The following is a 26,637-nucleotide window of genomic DNA, read 5'->3' on the forward strand; positions in this document are numbered from 1 at the left end:
AAAAAAAAAATTTTTTTTTTTTTTTTTTTTTTTTTTTTTTAACGGAATTATCTCACACGTGAAACTTATAATTTCGTATATGTGGGTTACATGTGTTACCTATTTATTTGATTCCAGGAATCGACCCAGTACTTTCTATCTTAATTCACGAGCAACCGTTGCTCCTTTTAACGAATACAAATCATTTTATAAATAGTGCTTGACAAGAAATACAAATATTTATTCAGCATAATAGGACTGGTTAGAAATTATTGAATGCCTCGGTTCGAGATTGGTGGATCGGTAATACGTGCGCTTGAGACAGAAGTAATTTGTAATTAATGTAACTCGGGTCAAAGGTCGAGTATCCACTGTGAACTTTAGCAGTTTCTTTTCTCTTGGTATGTGAATATATCAGTGAAAACTTTCGGCGTTATCGGAAACATAGTGCAAACAGATTACACGTGTCGTTAAAAATAGAGGAATCAACTGTCTATACATATTCTGCAAATAAATAATAATCTTATCGAATAACTGTCTTAATATTGACGGGTCAATCAGTCATCTGGTAATGCGGAAGTAAGCATGTACGTATACAGTCGTACACATGTGTGACATACGTCATAATATGAAATAAAATCATACGAGTATTTTTTTCAATGGCAACTGACGTTGGCAGAGGTAGCTTGAAAATTTAAGGAAACTGCTACTTAGTGGAAAAGAAAAAAAAAAACGAAAATTCGAAACATCCGATTTTATCTGACCTTGACCGACTTGCCAGAAGGTATGAACATTATGTAGATCTTCAATGAATTAACAAAAAAAAGGTACCGGAAAGACGTTTATTGGTTTGCCCAAAAAAATTCGTAGCATTACGATTGCTTGGGCTTCGAATGTATTTAATTTCATATCAGCTGGATCTCGATCTAAGGTATCTAAGGTATCGAAAGCGTTTCAAGGTATCAGGGTTCGGTGATGTAGTATCGTTAAAAATACATGAAATGGAAATCTGTGTTTCAGGGAAAACTCGAGCAGCCTTCACCCAAATCGATTATACATGCGTTGCGCAAAATTTCCACGGTTTCTAACATCATTAAACGAAAGTCGATGCCAGAGTTTTCAAAATACAATATAATTTTTTCAACATAGACAAACTTTCCATTCCTTAAATGAGCTTTTACGAAATCGATAAGTTACCATGATCGTTATATTAATATAAAAAATTTCATTAGTCTCATCAATCCGTAACTAATGACGAACACAGATACAAAATACTATAACGTAATCGTCCGATACGTAAAATAATAAACCTTCAAAGAAATGTCAAACGGCAGCTTTACGTGAAAGCAGCTGCGAGATGCGATTCCGAGTAAAAGCCCGAAAGCCTGGCTGCCAGAAGGACAATTATGTCCTCTAAGCGCGGGACGCGCGGTGCCAGTGCGCGAGGTGCGACGAAGCTGGCAAAGTTCCCACCGTTAAACTCCCCCCGCATGATGCACGTGTTCCGCTCCCGTGATTCGTGAATTGTGACTTGGGCGCGGCGACGCTCGTGACGCTCCTGACGCTCCTGACGAGTAATTTTAGACAAGATAGAAATAATTTTCCACGACACGACGCTCGGCTGACAAGTCGCACGCGTCGCGCGATCAATTTTCGCCGAACGTCATTCCTCTGCAGTTTACCCGGAAATTCGCATTGGCTCGTCCGACAACAAAAAAATGGCAAAATAATGGATCCGGCAGTGCCGCTAAAAAATTCCATCGAGTATCATATCGCGGCAGTGACGTTCGAATCGAATTTAAAGAAAATTCCTGACCGGTTGCGCGTCCCTTTGGACGGCAGCTAAATTGCCTGACTCGACGAAGGAGGACGTCTGCGAATAATGGACGGTCTGTTTGCGTTTAGTCAGCGACGTCAAATAAGCTCCCTTTCCCTTCGTTTCATCAAGTCGACCCGATGGAAACTAGAAGGGCGTGACCTGACGCATTCGAAACGAGTGACCAGACGCGGCGTCGCGACGACCTACGATTACGTTGTCGCTCGGCAATTGCGATCGAATCTTATCGCTCCTCCTGATCAGCTGGCTTTTCAATTGTGAATCCGCCCAAGACATTCATTTACAACGAGCGTCGGCGACGTCGGCGTCCCCTCTGATAAATTTATCGATCCGTTCGCCCAGCTTAAGCTGCCCAATTACCATCATCTTCACGGCTCGACCCATCGCAATTACTTCGATCGATCGATTATAAACGATCGTAAACACGTGGTCGCCCTCCTGTCATAACCGTGCTTATCACACCTTTGACACGTTGTGAGCTAGGTATTATTTCTACGGTCAAACCAGAATCCCTTCGTACGTCCCACGTGGAGTCGCGTCTTTCTTAATTATTCAAATACACGTGCATGCTCACGAGAGACAGCCATTTGTATGGAGATTCGGAAGAAAAAAAATGCCCGGATTATCAGCACCCATTGGATTCTTTGTTTACCTCGAAATTCCCATCGACTAACGAAGCATTCTCCGCAATGGGATAAATCATAAGGGACACTATGTAACGTAAGCTTCGCGTATGAATTCTCCGTAGTACCAGTTACGAGCCAGCACAGCCAGAGGACGGAAAGTCTACAAGGAGCCGAGTAACAAAGAGCATGTTAAACAGGAGAGTTTTCTTTCAAACTTCTTAAAAATGTTCAAGAGTTACGTGTGGCCGACCTACACCACCGCGTCGGGCACGACGCGCAAACTGAATCGAAGTCTTTGTCCGATTCGTGTAGGCGTCCCAGTCGTCTTGTCCCAGGATCTCGAATAGCCCCGCAATCCCATAACGCCCTTGGATTCGTTTTTCCATCCAACGCGGTTACGGAAATTGCTATATCGAATAATGACCCTTGGGCCACTCGTGAGGCTCTCTGCGTTTGAGACGCGATAAAAAAAACGCACTGCGGGGACCCAGAGGGGGCGAAACGGCGAGCGAGGCCGCGCCAAGTCGGATGCCGAGTCCGAGTGCGAGTGAATTATTAAGGCCTGTCTGATACATCGGACATGTTAATACGAGTCATAATGGGCCTTTTGTCGTGGTTCGCTTAACAATGTGTCCATTATTGCTCGTATATTGTCGCAGCAAATATGATCTTATACGGATCTGATACTTGTACCATTGCTGGTACGTATCGTTCCTTGCACCGATATGCTTGCACGTGATTTGGTAAAGGAATTTCGAAAGTTCGTAAAAGTTGTTTACGAGTCTTACAAATTTTTTTAAGTGCTTTTAGAAATTTTTTACATCCAAACGCGAGGACCGTACGAGATATTGGGAAATTGTTAAATTAAATGAAAAAAAAGGAAATTACATCAGGATCTTGAAAACGGGCGGAAGTCAAGTATGCGAGTCATTGATATAAATGAGTATATCCGCTTGATGGGCGGTGGCAGTGATATTCGATTGAATCTCAAAAAAGTGGGCGTTTGCGCTGGATGCCAAAAAAAGGGGCCTCTTGTCTCACGAACAAGACCGAGGGATTACGAGGCGAGCCGCAGCCACAAGTTGAAGGCCGTCGAGACGTCAGTCAAGACGTTACTACGTCATAAGAGACCATTCGGAACACCGAATGCTTTGTTTTCGAATCGAGACCACGGGGGGCCTGGCGAAAATCCCTGCCCAATCTTAAAAGGGCTGTCAAAATTAGGAATTAGTCATAAGAAGACGCGTTGGGTGGTCTGGCAATGGTATAGCCAGTCGACCAGCCTGTCATGCGGCTTACATTACCAAGACGCATGTTTTGGCGAGTTGCAATGGAAAGGGTAGAGGATAATTTTTTTTCCACCTTCTTATCTTACGAACGATCATCGTTACTATCGAATTCTCGATCCTTTCTATTTTCGTCAAATCTAATCAAACGAAACGGACATCTGATTTTACCTCCGGGATATTGTCCTTCCTGAACTACGTGATCTTTTTCACGTAGCACAAAATAACCCATTCTGCGCATGCGCGAGAACTCGGTCAGAGTCACTGATGGATTTGAGGTCGGTTTGGAAACTGTTAGGATCGCAGAATATTGTTACATCGGTATTTCCCGTGGGTCTATCGATGCCTTCCGTTCGTATATCCAGATAAAGGATAAAGGAATCGTCGAGCGGTTTACGTGCTGGACGAAAGTTCTATTTATTTCTTCATTTAGATTGGCATCTTAGTGCCGGGAGATTCTCACGAGGATTTTACTCCTGGGTCATTCTAATCCTTATTCATAGGTGATTGTCAATGTGTGAGAGAGAGAGAGAGAGAGAATGGATATTCGAGTCCCTCGAATAACGATGTATCTTACAATCCAATCCTGGACCACTATTTTTCATGCAATAACTCCCAGCATCCCTATCACGATCTTCGTATACTAACTACATATCGCGTATAAAAAATAAAAATGAACCCTTACCATCGTACATTTGCGCGTACTGTGGAAATCCTGCAGCTCTCAGCCATTTGCAAGCTTCCTGCGCTTCGATTTCTGAAAGCAAAATTAAAGATTTTTATCAATAAAAAATTTCAGTTCGATATACTCCCTATCGCCTGGACCGCTGCTATTCTCGACCTGCTATTCACAGAGAACTCGATACGGACACGTATACCTATACCACGTGCACGTACGCAAAGCAGGAAACGGGATAGAATGAAATTGCATAAAAATCAGTACGAGACACAAGATCTCCGAGAATACGTGATCCCTCGTTGCAAGGGACAATCAGTATTAACGAATAATCCAAAAAATAACGATAGACTCCGTACGCGGTAATTGTAAAAATAAAATCCAGTCAATCTTCCTCCCCCGATCCCAGCCTAGAGGCTCTGGGATTAAAGTGAGAAAGTAAAGAGTGACTCTATCCTGGATCTAGCGTTGGACGTCTCAGTAAGATATTTCGAAGGTTTAGCGTCCTGGGCTACGCTAAATGAACTTATTTAAATAACTCAGCCAAGAGAAAGAGAATAGACGTCGGGACGAACCTTCAGTGAAATCGTATAGCTGGCTCTCGAGTGAATACGTTGCTCGACTATTCCTCTCCTCGTGTTTCTATTTGACTAAGCGCCGTGGTTAGGTTAGGTAAGCCAAGCCGAGGCAAGGTAAGATGGGCGCCGTGGACAGATAGAACACTGGCCTCAGATAATAGCGATTGCTTTGCGGTAGGTCGGGTCCGAGCTGCTGCTTCACTTTGTCCACGTGTGTATAAAAGGCCCACGTAGGTGTGTCACTTCGCGCGGAATAAGCCTCTGACGTTCAAAGTGCGTCCGACGGCTTCCTAAAGGCGATTTCCTCTCTCGTTCTCGAAGCGACGGCCCGATGCATCGTTAGGATGCACCGAACCTAATGCATTTATACATTGGATGCTGCGATAGATCTAGAATCTAGAATTTAGAGTGCGGCTGCTTGGGCGTTGATGAATTTTATAGACGACCCGTGCAGCCGATAATAGTCGTACGGATATTGAAAATAGCCTTGAGTATAATGCCCGTCTATTTGCCACGCGTTTTATTGGGCGGGCAGGTATAGGAAACAATTACGTCTTGTTTCGTATCCGCTGCGACAGGGAAATACGTAAGTTTTATTGCCCTCTGAAATTTTCGGCACTTCAGACGTTCCCGAGTCTTCGGCGACTCAACGGCCGAATGACTTCCGGAACGTAAAAACAATTTTAGCGAGAGACTCGAACAGTCAAACTTATAAGCCTGACCTACTCCAATGGAATGCAAGGAGATCGTCACGTAAGTCTTTACCGAAATAATATTATGACGCAATAAAAGTCCAGTGGGTTTCCTTGCAAATCCATTTTCGAAAATCAACTCGCTCGAATTCCGACTGTACGTTACGAGGTTTGACAATATTTCCTAATGTTTATGGAACAACCAATGTGTCCAAATTAAATGGCGCCGTCGTATCTCACTTGCAGTCGCTGGACGTTGCGTTTACGGGAAGCCTACACTCGGCTCTCCCGTGAGCCATCGAGTTACCTGCGTCTATATATACATTTCTTTTTTTATAATATAAAATGCGATCAAGGCTATCCTTTACCCCGTTACCAATTTAATTGCGTAAACATCTTTCGGTTATAGATAACACCTCGAGGACACGGACCGTTAAAAATACAAACGTTCAATAAGCTTGCACTGGATTCAATCAGAATTTTCTTGATGCGTCAGAGATATTTTTCAATGGTACTGTACTATACGATTCCATCATTTCACGTCTGTATAGCGTCAACGTACTTTGATATGTAGTTCGTTAGGAACAACAATTCTTCGATTTACACTTGTGAAGCAGCCGCATTAAAGAGGCTCGTGGGTTTTAAATTTTCAATAAGTTCTATCACGTGGACACGAAACTACGTAGATTGCTAGTGGATCTGTAGAATGGAGTCTACGCGAGTAAATTTGAATATTAAAATAGTCATAAAAATCGGTCTTCTCGTACTACATATACATATATATGTATACGAAGATTGCCGTCTTCGTCCGCCACATTATGCCTATGCAAATCAAGTAAACACTTAAGTGCTTCAAATTGCGTTCAAAGGCTGCATACAAAGACAAATCTACATACTCAAAATGCTTTCGAAACTCGAGCACGATAACTTTAATTGCCTGAATGTCTTCAGCCCCAATGTCAGTCATTATCATTTGGGGTTGACATTTTGACAAGATTGAAACGAGCGGTGAAAGGGCTCGAGTCTGCGAAATATATGCAGCCGTAGATACGGAGGTACAGGCGTTAGACAAGGAAGCAAGGCTTGGAGGAAGAGGGACAAAGGTAGCAAAGCAGTATCGCAGTACTGGATACTCTCGATAGAGAGATCATTAAGGCGCAATATTCCCGTGGGCGGATTATAATGATATGAAATATCCTTATAAGCGTTAAAAATATCTCGAGTCACGGTCATCCATAATAATGCGTAAGAATTGAAGCCACCCGCTGGGAAAAAATGGCAGACAATAGAAAGGCGGAATGGATTCTATACGTTGGGTGGGCATGCAAGGTAAAGTATTATGCGGAGGAAAAAAAAAATCATTACAAGTTTCGCGAATCGATTCTACGAATGTGTTAACTGATTTTCAGGAGGTAAATTTCATTTTTTTTTTTTTTTTTTTTTTTGATTGGCAACAACGAATTTGACGGCCGTGCAATCGCGTGTATCGCTTGGCGGTATCGCGGTGCTGCGTAATAAAAACTGAAGAAAGACTACAGTTACAGTGCTTGCTCTTATTAGACATATTCCTCGGTGTTGTTCGCTATCGTCACGTGACGAGACTGGAGAATTAAAAAACGTCGGTCTGCCTCACGAAGAAGGGGATGCATTCAGAAGACGCAATTAGCGGACCCCATGTCGAAATACCAGCTCGATCGGTAGATAGGAATTAATGTGCTCGTAGCAGACTTGAAAACTGAAGAATTTCGTGCAGACTACAATTCGTTCGACGTATGATTGTGGAGTCATAATAAAGATTACCCGGGATGCATCAGCGAGAAATATTTAAGACGTTACCCGTTCTGGATTCTCAACGAGCCAATCCATTGGCACACGGATCTGGGAAATTGGACGAGGATTTTACTTTTTTTTTTCTTGGGAACCTCGTTAAAAAAAAATTCGAAAATTCCATATCTGTTAGATAATCGAGTTCCAGGGCAGCATTTAAAATCAAGTTTTTCCACGGCTTGTTCCCAGTGGTGGGCAGACCGAAAACTTTAGAGCTGTCACACCCTCGACACCCTCGACACCCTCGACACGCTGGATATCCTAGACTAGCCCTCCCTCCTTGTCCGACACGACCGCACCCTCTGCCAGCCATCACGACCTGAATTAACTACCCCGACTCTCTCGCTAACGACTCTGGAACGTTTGGGCTGACCGCAGGAGATGCGACGAAATCCATTAGAATTATGCTTGGTTCGAAAATAATTTATTTTCGGTCTCGAGTATCAACATGGGAAAAGATGGGACTTCACCCTTTATTATGATATGAATTTTTGAAAACAATCAGACTTTACGTAAAGCATCTGCCGGCTGCAGGAGATGCTTGACTTCGGCCAATGGGAAATGTAATACCGTGGAGAATGGACGGGACGAGAGTTTTGCGCTCGGTGCACCCTTATCTGCACACTCTTAATTTAACCCTCGAGACAGTTAACATGCGCCGTTAAGTAACTTTATACTTTGCCTAGTCGAGAGGTACGCAGTAGATAGGTATACTGTTACATGAGCACGTGCTAACCTTATGTCTTGAGTCTCTCAGAGAAGCGCATGCGCATACGTTATCTGTATTATAGCTACGCAACTTCAGGTGGGACTTGTTGCTCTTCTTTGAGCTATTTGGATTCTACGTTGCTGGGGTGTGGTAATGAAAAATTTGGAAAAATTGTCAAATCTTGACTACGTCTAAAGAATTTTCAAGGTCGGTGTCCTTGAGAAAAAAAATAATAGGGAAAAAAGTTACGAGTCGATGGTCCCTTAAAAAATGACGTCTCGTGCTGAGAGGTATGGGTGGGTTCGCAAGATTCGAGATAAACGAAATTCCGGGAATTTTTTTTTTTTTTTTTTTTTTTTTTTTTAAATATTCCAATTATCTGACGACCGTTGAAATTGTACACAAATACCGTGGACGTGAAATAGTTAAAATTTTGAAGCAGTCAGGAGGTCGTAACGCTCGAAGAAAGTGAGTGGAAAAGTCTGAAAGACGTTAAATATGTAAAGGCAGTCTGGAAGTCCAGTGACTGAACCAGCATATTTCGAGGATCCCGTCCGGGACCTGTCAGGAGTCACGAGTCACGAGTCACAACGCAGCTTGATACATGACCCTCGAAACACACATATGTAATGTTCGAGTGCGGTTATTTGTCACGCTGGCGAACGTGCACGCTCGAATTGCCCGCAGGACTTCGTAGGAGGCAAAAGCAGAAGGTTTAAGGTAGAAGAAATAAAGAGAAAAAGAAAGGCCGTGGTACATGCTGCGCTAGTGGTGGCTTTACTGGGTTAGGGAAATACTGGAGCACACACGTGTTCGCTTCACAGTGTTGTGTGGTGTTCGGTTACCGAGTCCCACCAAGCACTTTTTCTATTATCCCTAAAGCCTCAACTCGAAATACCCGGTTAACGAGCGAGCTCGAATACGAGGGGAATAGGAGGGAGGACTTTCTCGAGAGCGAGAAGAAGGGTGGCTGCCTGCGGGGAACAACAGGTCGTTGGGAAAATATTGTAGGATTCGAAACTTTAGGTGCCTTGCCATATCAGTGTGGTAGATGAAAAAAACAATAATAGAGACAAGCCTAGACTGCTCATCCTAGGCTTATAGAATCGAATGTCTCGGTGTGCATGCACGTGGATGGATGAATATGAGAGAGATGTACGAGCCAGTAATGGGCACGACGCTGTAAAGATCGGACGAAATAAAAACGGAAACCTCAAAGATACGAGAACAGTGATTTCGCGCCTTACCTATATATACCCATGTAAAAATCCTACAATATATTATTATTCTTTTTTGGAGAAGAACACCGGGAGAAAACAGCAGGACCACGCAACACACGTGCGACAGTGAGAAAAATGCGAAGAGAATTTTGGGTGGTGTGGAATAAAAAAAACAGAAGGGACCTTTAAGGGAATATTTAACGTTCGAACCCCCACGATTTTTGACTTTTTTTTTCTTTTTGAAATCTGAAAAAATACAAACACGTGTGTTTTCACGGTATAACAAAAAGTTGTTAGGGACCAAAATTGTTATTCGTGAAAAAAAAAAAAAACGTGAGTGGCTTTCCCATACGATCCTCGTGCCTCGTCAACGATCGTCAGTACGTGTAGAAAGACTCGTAGCTATTTTTCAAGTCACCCGACTGACGAACGACGTTGTTCAATTTCTCGCACAGTGAAAACGTAAATATGGAGATATCGAGGATTGCGTTATCGACGAATATAATCGATCTTCTATTTGCGTTTGGATACTCGAGGGTTATCTAGGAGGCGAAGAGGAAGAGGGAAAAGATGAGAAAAATAGAAACCGACGATATCCTGGAGGATCGGACGCAAAGTACTATGCTAGAGGGAAGCGGTAGAAGGCATCATTAGGAGTAATGGGTCAGGACACGCAGCATCCCGGCTCTCTTTATATCCTGCTTGCACGGTTATCTGCCTCGGTATACTTTGTCGCTGAAGTCTACCTAGGCCAAAGACTCGGAAGATTATTTAGTCGCAAGAAGAGAAGACAGTTAGGGACGCCGTGAAGCATATTCGAGACATTCAACACTCGCAGCTTGTCAACGCAGCATCCTTGTCGCTTGTTGTTTTCATCCAGTTCCTCACGCTCGGCTGCGTCCAACAATAAGGGGAGCCCCTATACACGTACACTCGATCACAAAATCCTATTCACCACGAGAGTTCAGGAACTGATTCTTTTGAAAATTCAAAGATTTGCATTTTGGAATGAGGTGTAATGCAAAATCGTAAAGAGAATAAATAAAAAAGCGTCTAGATGCTAGGATTATTCTTATCGCGAGTGTAACGAGGGTAAACAAGCGATAAGACGGAATTCCAGTCGAAAATCTTGTATTTATTCGGGCGAGAAGAAAAATTGTGAGATAAAGCCCGGCGCTTCTGTGATAAGAAGATTTTCTGACGGAAGAAGAATTGCTTTTTCGATTTATCCGTCATTCAAGAAAATATAAACAGTCTTCCGATACATTGGCAGATAAGGTAAATGGACCAATTTGACGTTCAGAGAGAAAAATTTCGAAGATTTAATATTTTCGAAAATTTCACCTCAGACGAAATGAACGTCGACGTTTCTACGCGTCTCTTGAATCCGTTTACGAATCGTTTCACAAGGAAGCGACTGCGAATGTAGGTAAAATTTGTCCAAAAGAAATGCTGAATTTCGGCTGAACTGTTCCGAGTAAAACATTTCAAGTGGTCCGTTAATCAAATGGGATTTTACGAAAATTCTGGCTCGTCTTGCGTCTGCTGTTAGCCAAAGTAAACAAACCGGAGGAGCCTAAACTTCATCCAGGGAGACACGAGCGTCCTCGAGAAAATATATAGAGAGAGAGAGAGACGGAGGGAAGTGGAAGCATTTAAAAAGTATTTACGAGCGCTTGATAAGTCTCGGGTGGCCCCCGCGATACCACGTAGCAGAGGAATTAGTTAAGAAAAATGAACTGCAGTTAATTCGTTTCGAGAACGAAGCAGCTCTCCCGCCGGCCGACGGGATTTAACGTGACGTAATAAATACAGTAGCAGGAATCGGTTTACGTGAGAATATTAAAATATTTCGACCGAGCAACAAATCTCCGAAGCTTTACTGTAATTTTTCATTTATTTCTACTCCAAACTTAACTCTATTGTCGATTCTCAGTAGGGAAGCAGATAACGCCAGAGTGGAGCCACTCGATGATTTCATCCCGAGTTCCAGTCAGCTGACGGATCCGGTATACACAAACCACGTGGAGTATAATATCCAAAAGTCATATCGTGAAATAATTTTGAAATTTCTACCTCCCATTTATATAGTGCCGAAACCGCTAGGCCATTTAGGGCTTATTTCCATTTCCTAATCGTTGTTCAATTTACCGTCACGAAAATCCAATCGAATCGGATCATCGGGTCGAATCGAAAGGAGCTACCGTTTCGCAAAGCTTCCTGATCCTATCGGATCCGACGCGGAAGATTGATTTTGCAAATCATAATAGAAGAATTGTACAATCGACACAGAAATCTCGAAGGATCGTTAGAATGTTATTGGTCTGAAAATCATTCGGGGCTTCTCTCGTATTGACCTCTCATCGATTGCCAGATACGTTCGATTAACATTACGTAGCCATACAGTTACGTTTGGCTATATGAAATTTCCTATTGCGACACTCGAGTCGATCGACTCTAATTGAAAGTAAAGTGGCGATTAATGTGGCTCCTGGTTCGTGACTGCAGTCCATGGAGGTGTCCTGTTCGGAGACTGGAGGGACAGTCTGGACAAAACTAGAGACCGTCGGGGCTAATGAAATGAAGATATTACGTGTAGCGATACAGTTACGTGTCAGCCTCTGCCGTTATTCGTTCTGGAAACGGGAGCAACTTTACAGCGGATTCCTCACGGAGACGGATATGAAAGTTTTGCAATTTCATTCCTGTTTTTCTTCTCTTTCTTTCTATGCACAAGGGAAGAGATCCAAAATAAGCTCGAACTGTGTTTATTACATTGCAAAGTTAGCGAATTACATGCGAATCCTTCCTAAAAGGACACTCGATCCGATGCAATAAAGTCGTGTTAATGCAAATAGGACGGAATATATTACAAATAATTTAGTTCATTAGTAAACGTAGTAACGTGAGCTCGGACGAGTTCAGCTGTTACCGTGCTGCTTCTTGCGTGTACGCATATTCAAATGAGATACGCGCTAAGCGAAGCTATAGGCTTTGAGTCGGGAGTATTTTTTTATTCTTGGATTAACGATTACAGTTTCGATTTGAATAAATCAATAGCGTCGCCGGGAAGGACGATTCGCGAAATTTTATATCGACGATAAATTTTATCAGGTCCTGAACCTCCCATCTCGATATATTAAAGTCTAATTACGAGTAAGAATGTAATTAAAATTTTCCCTTATTTTCTTATGCTCTAATTTTTTAACCAGTTATAATGCAGATTCCCGTCTAGTACTATCACTAATGACTCTAATTAGTAATTACTAATTAGTCGTGCTCTGTGTATCACTTGCTATACGTAATTATGATATTTTCTTATGTTTAATTTTTTATTGCTGACTTCACGAGTGGATTCAATTTCGCACCGAAGCGTCTATTTATTTCGCAATTAACTTCTCACCGTGTATTTTATCAAGCTTAATTTAAAATTCTCCCGCCAACTCAAGTTTTTCAAACACTCATCGCGAACGCAAATAAAATATAGCTGTTTAGCCATCGCGACGCCTCGTTATGTTTTCAATTCCTTGACGCGAAGAATAATCGAAAACTTTCGAGAAAAACACTTTGCCGCCGGCCTTAAGTCTGTTTACACCTGAAGCGATACGAGAATCCTTCTTCGCTTCTTCGGTATCTAGTAGCGTCTCGATGTTACTCGAAGACGTTGAAATAAAGATAAACTCCTAGCAGATCACGTGGAGTCTTGAAGAATTCTACGAAAAGCAAAGCATCGATTTCACGTTTTTACTAAATATTTTTATGCAACGTAAAAACCCGTTAGCCAAAATACCTAACCGTAGCCGAAAAACTGAACGTTCTGTATTTTTCGTGTTGAGACAACGTCCATGCGAATAACATTACGTGATTTTTCAGAAATTCAAATTTCCCAAATCCCCTCAATTCTAAATATCCATTCGCAAATATTATCACAGCCATTTATGGCTAGCTAGAAATTTTCATATTTCAAATCAGACAAAACTCATGTATTCAATTACCCAAACAACTCGAGAGCATTTATACCGTCACTACAGGGTGGCCGAAAAGACCGAATCGAGAGAGTACTTGACTTAAAAATTGACGAAGTATGAATTTAACGAATCGATTAAGGCGAGTGAAAGATAAAAGCAAAAAATGATTATTTCATTTAAAAACAATAATAACGTAATTGCAGTCGACGTTCGGAAGATTCACAGGAAGCGAAAGACCATGATGAATGGCACAGATTCTAATGCGAATTTCCAACGACGTAGGAGCAAGTATCAATTTCACGTGGGCATTAATTCTATAGAATGAGCCGAGGAAAGAGTTGGGATTTTTCACTCGTGGAGAGAACACTCGAGCAGATGTGTGACTTTCACGCAGCTATAAATATGTCACAGGGACGACGACGTTAGAAGCAAAAGTTCACTGCGTTATTCCCTATGCAACTTCTGCATGCATTAGTCATTTCTGTACATTTTATTTCAAACGATCGTATCGACGGCGCACGTCGATAGACCTGGAACCGCCGTAGTGAAAAATCAAAATAAAATCTACCGCAAAATTAGGAACTGCTTAAGAGCTAATTGGGTGCCCTAATGACAATTTTGGAGCCCCACCCCATTCAGTCAAAAACCTGTGGTGATGCTAGCTCTGGAAAAAAAAAAGTTCGAACCGCCACACGTCCCCTCCGCCACGTGTCAATCTCCTGCGCAACTCTCTACTTCGTCATTGCCAATTTCCACGTGTGGTCATCGAGCATAGATTGCTCATAACATTCAGAAGAATAGCTCTGATAATTATTAATGACAGACAATTTGATTTCATCAATCGTATCTGCTTTAAGGCATCTAATAATAAATTCATAGCCGACCGAAACAATGATATACAGAAAGAAAAAAGAAGTTCGTAAAATTTTACCTCAGGAATATTAACTAAAGTGAATTAATGAGCGTTAATAAAAAGTGGCACGGGCATAACGAATGATAGCAATAACACTCACGGTATAAAATCTCATGATAAATGTAGACGCTCGAGGCGAGTAATTCATCACCGGTTCATCCTATCGAACGGCGAATAAATGTACTCTAAACGTATGAAATTGCTGAGGGAATAAAAGAAAAAGTAATCGAGGCTAATCAAATCGAGAAGGCCTCTGTGAAAAAGTGTTTGCCTTATATATTAACATGGTCCACTTACGTACTCGGTTTACGTAGCTAAGTTACTGGACGTAGGACGGGGAAGCCTCGGGCATCATAATAAGATCCCGCGCTGCCACACTGATTTTATCGAGCGTTGACAATGATTCATTAATTCGAGCAGTAGAAAGTTTTATTGGCTCGAGCATTTTCGGGCGTTGGCTAGTTGAGGTAGTATTAGAGAAGAAAAAAAAAAAAAAAAAAAAAAAAAAAAAAAAAAAAAAAAAAAAAAAAAAAAAAAAAAAAAAAAAAAAAAATGTTTCCCGACTATTTGAAACTACGTACAAGGTCCCGGTGGCAGCAGAGGTCCATAGTCGTTGCAACCACGTGACACGTCGTTAGCGAAATTACATATTCACGTACGAAAATGAGCCACGTGGCCCGGTCCGGAATTATTGTCCCCGGAGCATGTGCAGCCGAGCGTACCGGAGTCTCCGAGAATCAATAGCGCAAGGAATCTAATTACAGCATGAACACTTCATTAGCGAGGCACAAGCAGTGCCTTCGGGAAGTATACATACCGAGAGCAGTAATATTATTATTCGAAGTTTACCTAGGTGGATAAAGGGAAAGTACCACATCGCGACCTTTGACCCATTCGCCAGGTCTCAGCAATTTTCGGAAAGAACGATCGTGCGAAACGTCGTCTCGAGATCTTGAATCTTCCGTTGGCATTGGGATAATTTCTTCTCGCAGATTCGCCCGGGGTCCAGCGCGGTGCTTGGATGAATAATGATTTCTCCAGGTGAATCAAAATATCGGATGGTTTGCTTGGGCAGAGAAAGATGCATTTATGCAGCGGGTCGGCAGTGCATGATCGTCGATGAACCCGTTTCGAACGGTTTAGCCGACGTAACAATAGTGCCGGAGCTAGTAGACGCTGGGCTGGACCTCTTCCTGGCGCGAACAGTGTAATTTAGAGCTGTTAGCGTTCGCCACCAGCGCCAGGAGTATCCGATCCGTAGGTAGGTAATGGCTAATAGGTGATAGTGGGTATATCCATCTAGATTCCAGAGATAGAATCAGCAATCGGAACGACTGCGCTTTGCACCTCCTACCTCCCTCTCCCCCTCTCCTCTCTCAAGTCTCGTCCGTCCCCCTTTCGGCCGAGCAGGAGCGCGGGATGCTGGATGCCTGGATGCAACTTACGGCATCGTCATTACGTTCGTCGTTCCGCGTATCTATAGCTACGACGGCTGCACATGCATTCTCGAGCAAGCGATTCTCACGAGGGGAGGAAATCATTGTCGCCTTGAACCGGCGCACCCTTCTGTGGGCGCCGGCACTCTCGCTCGATGTGCAGATACTGCATTCGTAGTTTGCTAAAAGATCGACTAATGCATTTTAAAGTGCAGTCGTGCTTCCTGGGACCTAGATATATTCAGATGCAATTTAGAATAGAGCAGTGAAATGTTCCTTTGCAATATTTGAATTTCGAATGGAAATCTTTTTTTCTCAAATAGATACAGCGTCGATATATCGAAAGGCAATTTATGTAGCTCGACAAATTAGCCTTTAATAGAATGTACGAAACAGCTCGCCGCGTGACTTATAGACTTTCAATTGTTACACAACCTATCGCTTAGGCCCGTTTACAACCATCGACCAGATGCATAACGTTGTAGTACGGAGCTCGTTAATCGAAGATAGTGGGAGCCACTCGCTCGCCACCCACGTCATCACATTTTCAGGAATCCGTATCTCTGCCTGTGTTGAATAAAAAGATCTAGTCTTACTTCACATCGACTTTGTGCAGTTTAACCGTATCGCTTTCCTGTACGTAGATCATACGAGAGAATCAACAGAAACGATTTCTTTGTATTTTCAAAAAAAATTTGCAGTTTCATGAAACAGAGCCACAAGGAACGTCGCCAGAATCTCCGAAGCGACCCAACAGAGTGCCAAGCTGTCTGCCTGCTTCTAATCATCTAATGTCCTCTCCTGGGATTTAATGAACTCGTCTCCATAGCAACGATACGAAGTATAAAAAAAAAGTGGTTTATCGGTCAATCCTACTAGAAGCACGTTAGCGTCAGCGTCAACGCGCACTCGGAACCGGCACACGTAATCACATCATCACCCACATTAAGCCGTTACCAGAGAGAGAGAGAGAGAGAGAGAGAGGCGATAGCCGAGCCAATATTCTAATGCATGGGCTAGGCGTTCGTTGAACCTTATACAAGATGGCGCATTTCCTGTTCCGCCCTTATTTCATCCAAGTGCTACAACCGACAGCTGAGAATCTTTGGAAGGATATTATCGAGCTCTTAAAATTTTTCATAAATCTTACAAACTCTAATGTCTCATAGCCGTCAACGGTGGATATACTTTTTCCAATTTGTTAAGTTTGTTGACACCACGGCGTTGGGTTAGCCACGAAATGATCCATCTCAATTTTCGCCACCCGAGATAATACAAAGTATGTGTGTTGGACCAGTGATTTATTATTTTACCCAGAAATTCTTTGAAAAATAAAAAAAAAATTTGCGTGATAAAATTAGCACACGCGAATACCAAGTGTATTGTTACGTGTTAAGAAAATATACAGTACCCATAAAACTGCAATAATACTCGCATGTAGTTAGGTCATCTGTCACAGTACTAATTACTATACTTCCCATTGATCAATGCGTCGAGCGCAGAAGCAATAGATTCGCTGTATCCCAGGATCGGATGAGCTTGGTAGGTTTGTTGATCTACGTCATAAGATCTTCAAGTGGACCACGTGTCTCTGCTCGAGTGGTCCCAGATGATTTATATCCTTGTATCCCTCATCAATTCTCCGTTCGCGTGACACTCGCGGCTGCGACGAGTCGAATTCGTGAATCCGTCACGCCAAGGAGTATCGAAAAAGTATCGAGTAAAGTGTCAGGCAAGTATCTGGCTATAAATAAGATTGGTGATTTTTGTTGACGTCTGGTCGTCGGAGAAAGTGGGAGATCGATGCGTTTCGGTTAGACGAGAAACATCGAGACACTCGTTAACGGAAGTGGAGGTGGCGAGCCAATCGAGAAAGGGCTTCCTATAAGGGGTTCCTATAAGATCTTCTGGGACAATCGCCGCTCTGTTCAGCCGGCACGTAACTGAGCTGCTGCTCTGCTCGCGCTCGTTTGGTCGGCCCTGATAGCGACAGCGGTAACAGCTGCTGGTCCACTTCCACGACCTGATACAACGTGCCAGAACAATAGAATTCGGTAGGAGTGAAGGGACTGCTGGTCGAGAGCTTGATTTTTTGCTCTGATATCGTTTAGATATTAGAAACTAAAAGGACTGCGTCACGTTTCAACTTTCCCGCGAAATCCCATCCCGTTTAGGATTGTATTAGAGGAAACTTGTGTTTCCTCGAGCACGTCGTGTATATTTATGTGTACTACATGGATGGCTTCGTATACGTATAAATAAGAGCTATTACGGAATAGCAATTACGTAAAGAAAAGAATTCGCTAACGAAATAACGAGAGTCCAGCTCCTGCTCAATGTGTATTTCGATAACGTAGCCTTCGATTAGTCTCGTGATTGACCTATTGAAAATCAATAGCCGCTGGGCCTTCGACAAAGCCGCCTCTCCCGATCCTGTCCCACGCATGGCTGCACTTCGCTCAACTCGCTCTACTCCCTGTACTCGATTACGGATTCATTTAGCAGCTCTTGCGTAAAAGGACGGGTACGTGCTGAAGGATTTTTTTTTTTTTTTTTTCGATTCTTCAAGATCCAACCAGAATCTTCGGCCATGACTATGAATCGACTCTGGTACATTTGCTCGAGAGACATATGACTCTCTCAATGAACTGTCACTCGTTGCTATCTAACCGCAGATTATTCTGCTATTTGGTGTCTAGAAACCTTGATCCAAAAACTGACCACGCTGCTGGACTAAGCTGCCTGGTATGTGCGTCTGTTTGCGTGTGCATCGCGCACCTGCATACTTGCAGCATTCTGGTCCAGCTAGCTTTGCCTTTGGCTAGCTACCTGTCTGGCTCTGTACATTGGGTCTAATGGCAAACGTCTCCCGTTACAAACCACAGAGCGTCCAGCTCTGCGTCATCGTATCGCATGACGACTTGACATCAAATGGATGCTGTGCTCGAGAAGGTACTTTTCAGCAGCGAGAATTGTGGGTTGTACGTGGGTACCGTATATTTGAGTGGTCCGAATCATATGGAGGATTTTCAATTTTGGTAAAAATTTGAGTTTTTAGGGAATTTTGTTCGGGGTGCAATTTTCTATGGGAAGTTTCAGAATTTTTATGATTTTAACATTTTTGGCAAGGAAACCGAAGATTTTTGTGGTTCGTCGATATATGCGTGGACGGTAGGAAGGAAGGTAGGAGGTACGAAATGAGGATGGAAACGAGAGGGAAGGTGAAATAAACCGAGGTGAAAAATGAGCTAAAGGAAACAACGCAAGAGATAGGGACCCGAGGACGTCCTAAAAGCGGCAATAAAATAATCATCTTACGATTAAGGGATGAAATTCTACAAATGGATTTCCAGCCTAAACAAACAAATCTTACCTTGACGTCACGGCGATGCAGCGATATTTTTTCACTTTCCAGTATATTTTCACAACAATGCATCAAGAACATTTATAACCCGAGTTTATTTCTGTTGCTGATGTTATCTTCGGATCGACCCCGGCTAAACCGGGATGTATACGTAAATTATTTGGTCCTGTCAAAATTTACAGATCGGGAGGCGGTAGGTGCTGAAATTGAGATGCATCTGTTTCTAGTTTCGTTCGGAGCATTTCGATTTTTCCCACTGTCAGATAGTTGAAAAAAAAAAAAAAAACTGTAACGAATTTATTTTCCTTATTTTAGGAAATTCGATCGCTGCGACAAGCGGAGCAATCTTCAGGCGGTCCTACGCGATATCGTATTAACGAAGAAAAATTGACAGACAAGACCCAGCAATAAAGCCTATACGACGATTAATTGACGTGAGCTTTCAGCAGTACCGTTTCCATCGAGCGATGCTTGAAAAACCTACTTTGACCCGCGACTTATCATATCCATCGAGTCTTTTCCCCTCGACCTGTATATGTGTGCCCTATCCCTATCCCCTAGCCCGTGAGTGCGTTCGCTTTCTTATTTTAAAATCTCAACCAGGCGCAGCTATTTCCATTGAGTTACGATTTGAATAATTTTACGATCTCAACTCTTTTCCTCAAAACTCACGATAAAATGTTAAATGGACATATCGATTCGTTCCACAGTCAAAGCTGAAGTGTCGTGAAGGTCGTTTTCTTAATCCTACCAAACTTCCCTTTCACAGGAAGGAGGAGACTCTCGAAAGATGAACCGAGTGGCCTGATCAAACGAACGCGACCCAAGGCAATCTCAAAGGAATAAAGGATGGACGCAAATCACGGAAAACTTTAAGTTGTTGAAACAAGCGTTGGGAGATGTTTACATTGAATCAGCCGAAGATTAAAACCACCGAGATAAGGCTGACGGGAGAGTACGAAAGACGTAAAGAAGCGGCAAACAGATGAATTAAAAATAAAATAGTGAAACAAAAATTGCGCGCACCTGAATTCTCAGATAAAAACATCGTTCGAAGAGTGGGTGCGTCAGAATTATTGACTGGCAATCAATTTCCTGATTGTCTGTGCTTCGAATCATTAACGTCGGCACGATGGATCGCCTGCGCCACTTCTCATTAATAACAGTTAAGGCACACACACGTCCGGCAGACGCATTGACTCGCGTCAACAAAAATTCGGAATGACGTCATTCTCGCCGAGTAGAAATTTACGCAGGACTAGGATGCCCTAAAACGTATTCAGCCTTGGAACAAGATTCCATATGGAGAAAACCAGTGGAGATCGAATCGAGACAGGCATTTTCATTCGGAATGGACCGAGTTGACTATTGCGTCAGCGATGCACCGATAGAAATACGAATTACTATGCTCATCCTACCATTACTATATCCACTCAATTTTTTCTATTTTATTCTTTCTTTCCACAGCTCCCATTCTTTTCAAGTAAACATTCTCGACTTCGCACCTCGATCCGGCATTTCTTCGCTCCGAGTGTCTTGTTTACTGTGATAATGGCTTGACTCTGGGAGTCATGGGAAATAATTCTATAGAATTCCCCGTAAGAGCCCATGAAACGTGTACATATATTTTTTTGATATTCGATAGAACTATCGAATATTCGTATCTATTGCGTCATGCCTCACAAGATCATCCAACAGCGTAATATCGAAAGGCAAAATATAAAGTGATAGATAAATATGGTATATGTATACACGTATAGGAGTTAAATTAGTAAAGTCTAACTTAAACTCTGCAATCACTGTAGAGACGATGAACTCGATCGAAGGTCGACGTCGGATCAATTGATTGCGATAAAATCAGCTGGATCTAGAGTCCTGGCTCCGAAGGAGAATCGATCGTTGATTGATCCTATCGACGAGTATCTCTGCGAGTAACTATAGTAACTAACCTTGGTCGTTCGTTATATACGAGCGCATTGCTCGATTTCTTCGTCTACCGTTATCTCCCAGTTAACGTGTCCGCGTGTGCAACTCACTTATACTATGCGCTTGTAGCTAGACCGAGGTATATATCAGTGTCACTTGCGAGTCCTGCGATCAAATTTGCTGCTTGTATAATAGACGAGTTTCGTCTATGGAGAAACACGTGAAATATTCTATAGGAAATAGGAGGGGGGAGTGTCGCTGCTTTATTTATATTTTTTCTAAGGAAAAAATACGGTACCGAGGGACTGTGAAATTCGACGAATTCGCGAGACGATTCTTCTTCGGAGATAATAAAAATAGCGAGAAAAACGAAAATGAAAGAAAAATGAATGATTCCGTAATGTCGTTTTACGCGAGCGTCTTCCACTCGATTCCTTGAAATTCAATTCTGTCCTCATTTCGAAATTCTTTAGGAATCCCCTCTCGTCTCGATTTGTCTCATATATATATATATATATATATATATATATATATATATATATGTGCGGCAATATATGTTCTTTTCGCTGGCTGCTAAATTTGAAACTCCCCACGAGCATAACCTGCTTCTCGTTTTGATGAACGGCTTTTCTTCGTGTACGCTATACGTTGCGCGGTTGGCTTTATCAGGAGAGAAACGGATATCGTAGTACGAGGCTCAAGGCTCAGAGAGGTTACACTCGTGTATCGATAAGCCAACGTGAAATTAGTATTAGCAGATAGCGGCCCCTCTCATCTACAAGTGCTTTCTCAAGGAATCGAGTATACATAAAATGTACCTATAACCCTGCAGAGGCGTCTATTTAGGCTGTTGCAACGCTGCGACTGTACCAGCCGGATATCTCGAGTGTCAGTCCGATTTCTTTTGTTTTATTGGCAGCCCTGCCTCCTCTTCCCTATTTCGCCGAATAATCTTGGACGGTTTTCTTTGTTTTTCTCGAACGTATTTATTTGTCCCTGCGTTGTCACGCAGTGGATTCGGTTGGCGTACGAAAGAAAGACGCTCCAGAAGTAAGTGGTGCGGTGTGAAGCGGGCTTTGAAGACTGCCGAATGAATTGTAACCGGGGAAATAAAACGTAAAAATAATAGGTTCAGTATGGAGTAGCTGTTATCCACGTGAGAAACTGCGTGTCCGTATGTACCTCAGTTGGTGTATAAATGCCTGCCGGGTATGTAAGAGAAGAACACTTGGCCGCAGTTGAAAATAACGTTGGTTGTGTCGGATGCTTTGGGTTCGTCGACCGAGCGACGACTGACGTCGCTCTGACGCAGGGTGCACCGGCTGAGGTTGCATCTAGAGCCTAGTGAGAACCAGCGAGAGAACGGCCTCAATAGCGATTAAGTGCGATCGACGTTGGTTATTTCTGGACTTTTTATGTAACTCCCTTCTAGAGACGCTTAATGGACCGAGGATACTCGGGATGTTGAAGATATCGAGGATGCTGAGGATGCTGAGGATGCTGAAGATATTCAACGAGAGAGTACCACTCTCCCTCTCCCTCTGTAACCTCCACGTTCTCTCTCTCTCCTCTTGGGTTTTCCTACGTTACGCATCTCGCGCGAGACGCTATGTACTCTACTGAACTGGAAGATACAGTCATTTTCACTGGGATGCTGTGGAACCACGATCGACCGTGCAAAGGGTATGCTGCTTCTCTCGAGCGAGATTTCGCTCGAGTGAATTCCACAAGCGAAATATTTTTATTGACATTTGAGCCGAGAAAACCTGTCAGAATATTGCTTCGAGAGGTTTTCACGTTTCGGCGAACTTTAATGGCACTTTATCGGCACTCTAATCGCGCGAACGTACGAGCATCGTATTTATAGATACGGACAAAAATGGAATAGGCGAGCCGTCCTAAATGGATGCTGCATTCCGGGTTAAAGAGAAAACAAAAGTTTTACGTTAAAATTCAATTTTTGTTTATCTACATTTAATATACAGGCGTTAGAAATTCCGATGCAGAGTGTGCTATTTAGTTTCTTTGAAGTTAAAAAAATTATTTTTTTCAAAAGACAATGAGGTTCTTGAAAATTCCATGAATTCAGGAAATTCTTATCAGACCATCAAATCCGAGGAAATATACCTATAGCTGTTTCAAGTCGATTGCCATTATGAATGGATTTTGCTTTAAAATGAATGTAAACATCGAAATTTACTTTTGGATATTTTACAGGATTTCAGGAAATACTAAGCTAATAACTGGACCGCTCGATAATTAGTTTCTCACTGATAAGAAAACATCAAAGACGCACCCTAATCGCTCGGCCTTATTTATTTCTTCGAAATTCATCGGCGCCTCCAATTAGTACTGGGACGGATTTTAGGAAAACTATCGGTGCTATTAGAATTTCGACTTTATCGTCCAAACAGAGTAGCTCTACGCGGCCGTATAAGCACATTTAATTATTAACTGATTTCCTAATGAAAAGCAAAGTGCTTTTTAACGACGAACAGTAAATACGAATACGACTGGGAAACCTATGTAAATTGCCCGTAATAAACTAAACCTCAGAAATTTTATATGATCCCGAAAATTTTATGTCCCGCTCGAGTATCTCGAGAGGAAGAAAAAGAGGAGACGAAGAAAGAAGCAGAATGATGATGATGAGGATGATAACAAGGATGATGATGATGATAAAGGGTAGAAATAAAAGAAGAAAGATAAGGCTCTCTTGCTCATCTTGATTATTTGAAACGAGAGACGTTCCGGATAGTACGTCGTTACCTCGAGGATTTAGTGGTGTTTAAGGGATGATCTATTGTACCAGAGAGTTACATAAGGGTGTAAATGATATTTAGAAAAAAAAAAATAAATAAAAGACCTGAAAAGTCGATAATAAATAATTTATTAAAAAAAAAGAAAAAAAAAATGGATCTTCACGTTTGCTTTTTCCGAGAATGAACAAGCTAGTCGACTGATTCTCAGAATACACACAGATATAGCTATAGCCTGTACCGTAGGTAATACGTGTAACACGAAAGAAATAAATCAAGGCTGATCTTTCAAAAACGAATTACGTGCGAGGAATGATGCATAAGGGGCTAAAGACATTGGTAGACATCGGAGCCGAGAGATCTGTCGATAAGTTTCTGTTCCTTTCTGGAACATAGGTGTCCTGGGAATGGGTGACGTCAGTGACTCTCAACAGATCATTACTCTTGATATTTCGATAACTAGCGTAACTGCCTGGCACGGCAGATTGCCACGTGTCTAATTAGGGTTGACAGGGCCCAATTGTGAGTTCAGCGAATTGTATAATACATCGGAAAAGAGGGTGAATATATGTATATACTATATTGGGTGTTACGTCGCGTCACTTTATATTCAGCATGTGTCGCTGGTTGCGGTGAAACGAGAACCGCAATTTCTATAATTAATGCTAAAGGTACCGAAGGGCAAAGGTTTATATAAACGAGGAACGTGAAACAGAGAAGAACGAAGAATTGTCAAGAAGCAAAAATTAATTACTCTTAATTACATATTAATTGTAAAAAACAAACTCGACGAACAAGGAATAAAAATTTTTTTGTTTTCGAATTTCAGAAAAATCTACTTGTTTACACGGACAAAACGTCATGTAAAGTATACGTAATAATCAAAACGAACTTGTTCAGCCATTTCCCACAAGGAACCACTATCGTTCGTATAAAAGACACATTACGGTGCTAATGCTTTCTAGCCGAGTTCTACGAGACGTCCTCGGGACGACGTGGGATACGGGTGATACGGGGTCTTTATATGTCATTGTGTTACATTTTATGTGACGCTCTCGCTGTGACGTATGTGAAATCTATCCGCGTGTAAGCCTGCATGCCTGTAAGATATGCCAGAAGAATATAAATATTAAGGTAAACCCAAAACCGTATTCTTCCTGCGAGTGAACGAGGCTGGAGGCATGCAGAGATTATCAAACGGAGTGTCATGGCGTGAAGATAATCGTCGGATCGTTTGAAGACCCTTCGGAAGGGACCTGAGGATTTCACGGGCCCTTTTCGACGGGCCCGTGACTCGGAAACCTCAGGAGGGTTGGAACGGCCTTGCCTGGCACGCAGGTAGAATAGTGAAGGGAGCTTCGGAAGCCTCGGGATTCATTCCAGAAGTTTCATGTCGTGCAGGGTTTCATTAGAAATGCGATCTTCGTTTGGATTCTTATACAGAGAGTGTCCTGGTTCCCTCTCCCCCCTCCCCCCACCCCCTATTGCCCCAAAAAGTTCAGACATCCTTTCGCCCCGATCCCCATTAACATAGGCGTGCGTCTAGATTAACCATGGGAAAGAGTCGTCCGGCCTATATTCAGAGAGACGCAAAAACATTAATTTGCCCGACTGACGCTACAGTGTGAATTCACCTTAATTCGCAGGAGAAGGAAGCCGGTGCCGATTGACTATATTTGCGTGAAATCCTGTTTCGTGCCGACGTGCCAAAAGTATTTGGATCTTTGGGGAGAGGGGGGGGGGTCAAGGCTGGGGGGTCCTCCCCACCCCTTTTGAATAAATTCGTGATTTCTGATTCGAGGCCAGATTACCTTTCGGCGTATCTAGAACAATGCGAGAGGCCGAGTAGCCCTGGTTGCTGTATTATCTCTCGCGTGACGCACCTCGAGTGACGGGAGTAGCCTTAATTGATTAAGAATGATCCGTTAGTGCTAATGTGTAGTTGTAGTAATTTTGTTTCTCTACATCTCGGTAGCAGGGCAATCCTCTTCTCCCACTCGTCATAACGTCATCACTGCAGCCAGTAGGTCACTCTCGATGCGATCCGATCTCGTCACAGTGGCTTAACTGGTTCGGCTATGATACCACATCTGTAAGACGATACACCCTGCCGATTTCTATATCACGCCTCACCTCAATTCAGGCGGTTTTCATATTTTTTCCTGCCGCTTGGATCTTCTCGGAACACGAAGGCCCATGCGAAAAAACACAGCGAGACGAGACTCTAGGTACACGACGACTCATGGGGATAAATAAAGAGTGAAATAATTTGTTTCGACCATTTTAAATTTTAATTTCCAAGCCCTTTTTGTAATTCCGAAAAAACAGTCAGTGTGTGCTAAATGGGTGTAAAAAAAATATAAAATGTCCTCAGGGATGAACCCTTGCTCGAGTGGGTTGCTGGAAAATTGGCTAAATTTCGTATCTAATTTTTTATAAAGTCCTCGGGGCGATCTCGTTATTAAATATTTGTTCGTTTATTAACGTATATTTGCACGAGGCAGTCTCTCATTAAAATATATCTATATAGCTTTACCATAGCGACGGTACAATAGATTTCATTTTCGTTGCATCCTCTCGTTATCTCCTCTAATGACCTGGCTCACTGTTCCACATGTTATGCAAACACAACGATCTTCGATTCACGTAACTACCAGGCATCGGCGTTACGAGTCGCCGTGAAATTTCGCTAAAGCAGTCAGCCGTGTAAATAGCCATAACCGGTGCATATCGACCATTCATGCGGGCTGGAATCAGCCGACTGGGGAATGATTGATTAGCTGAGAATGGGAATCGACGTATCGATAGAAAATCGTCTACGGTAAGAAAATCGCGATTTTG

General features: G+C 42.6%; 1 protein-coding gene across 5 annotated transcripts in view; it reads right to left on the bottom strand.

The window, feature by feature from the left end:
• LOC107263255 overlaps nt 1–26,637 on the bottom strand; it is a 152,899-nt gene that overhangs the window by 18,651 nt on the left and 107,611 nt on the right. For all 5 annotated transcript variants that reach the window (XM_015730242.2, XM_015730244.2, XM_015730246.2 and 2 more), the window contains exon 9: nt 4,414–4,485. In XM_015730242.2, the coding sequence (XP_015585728.1) occupies nt 4,414–4,485 (72 nt within the window). The remainder of the gene's footprint in view (nt 1–4,413; nt 4,486–26,637) is intronic.

The sequence above is a fragment of the Cephus cinctus genome, unplaced genomic scaffold (genome assembly GCF_000341935.2).
Source record: "Cephus cinctus unplaced genomic scaffold, Ccin1 Ccin1_scaffold0143, whole genome shotgun sequence".
Taxonomy (NCBI): domain Eukaryota; kingdom Metazoa; phylum Arthropoda; class Insecta; order Hymenoptera; family Cephidae; genus Cephus; species Cephus cinctus.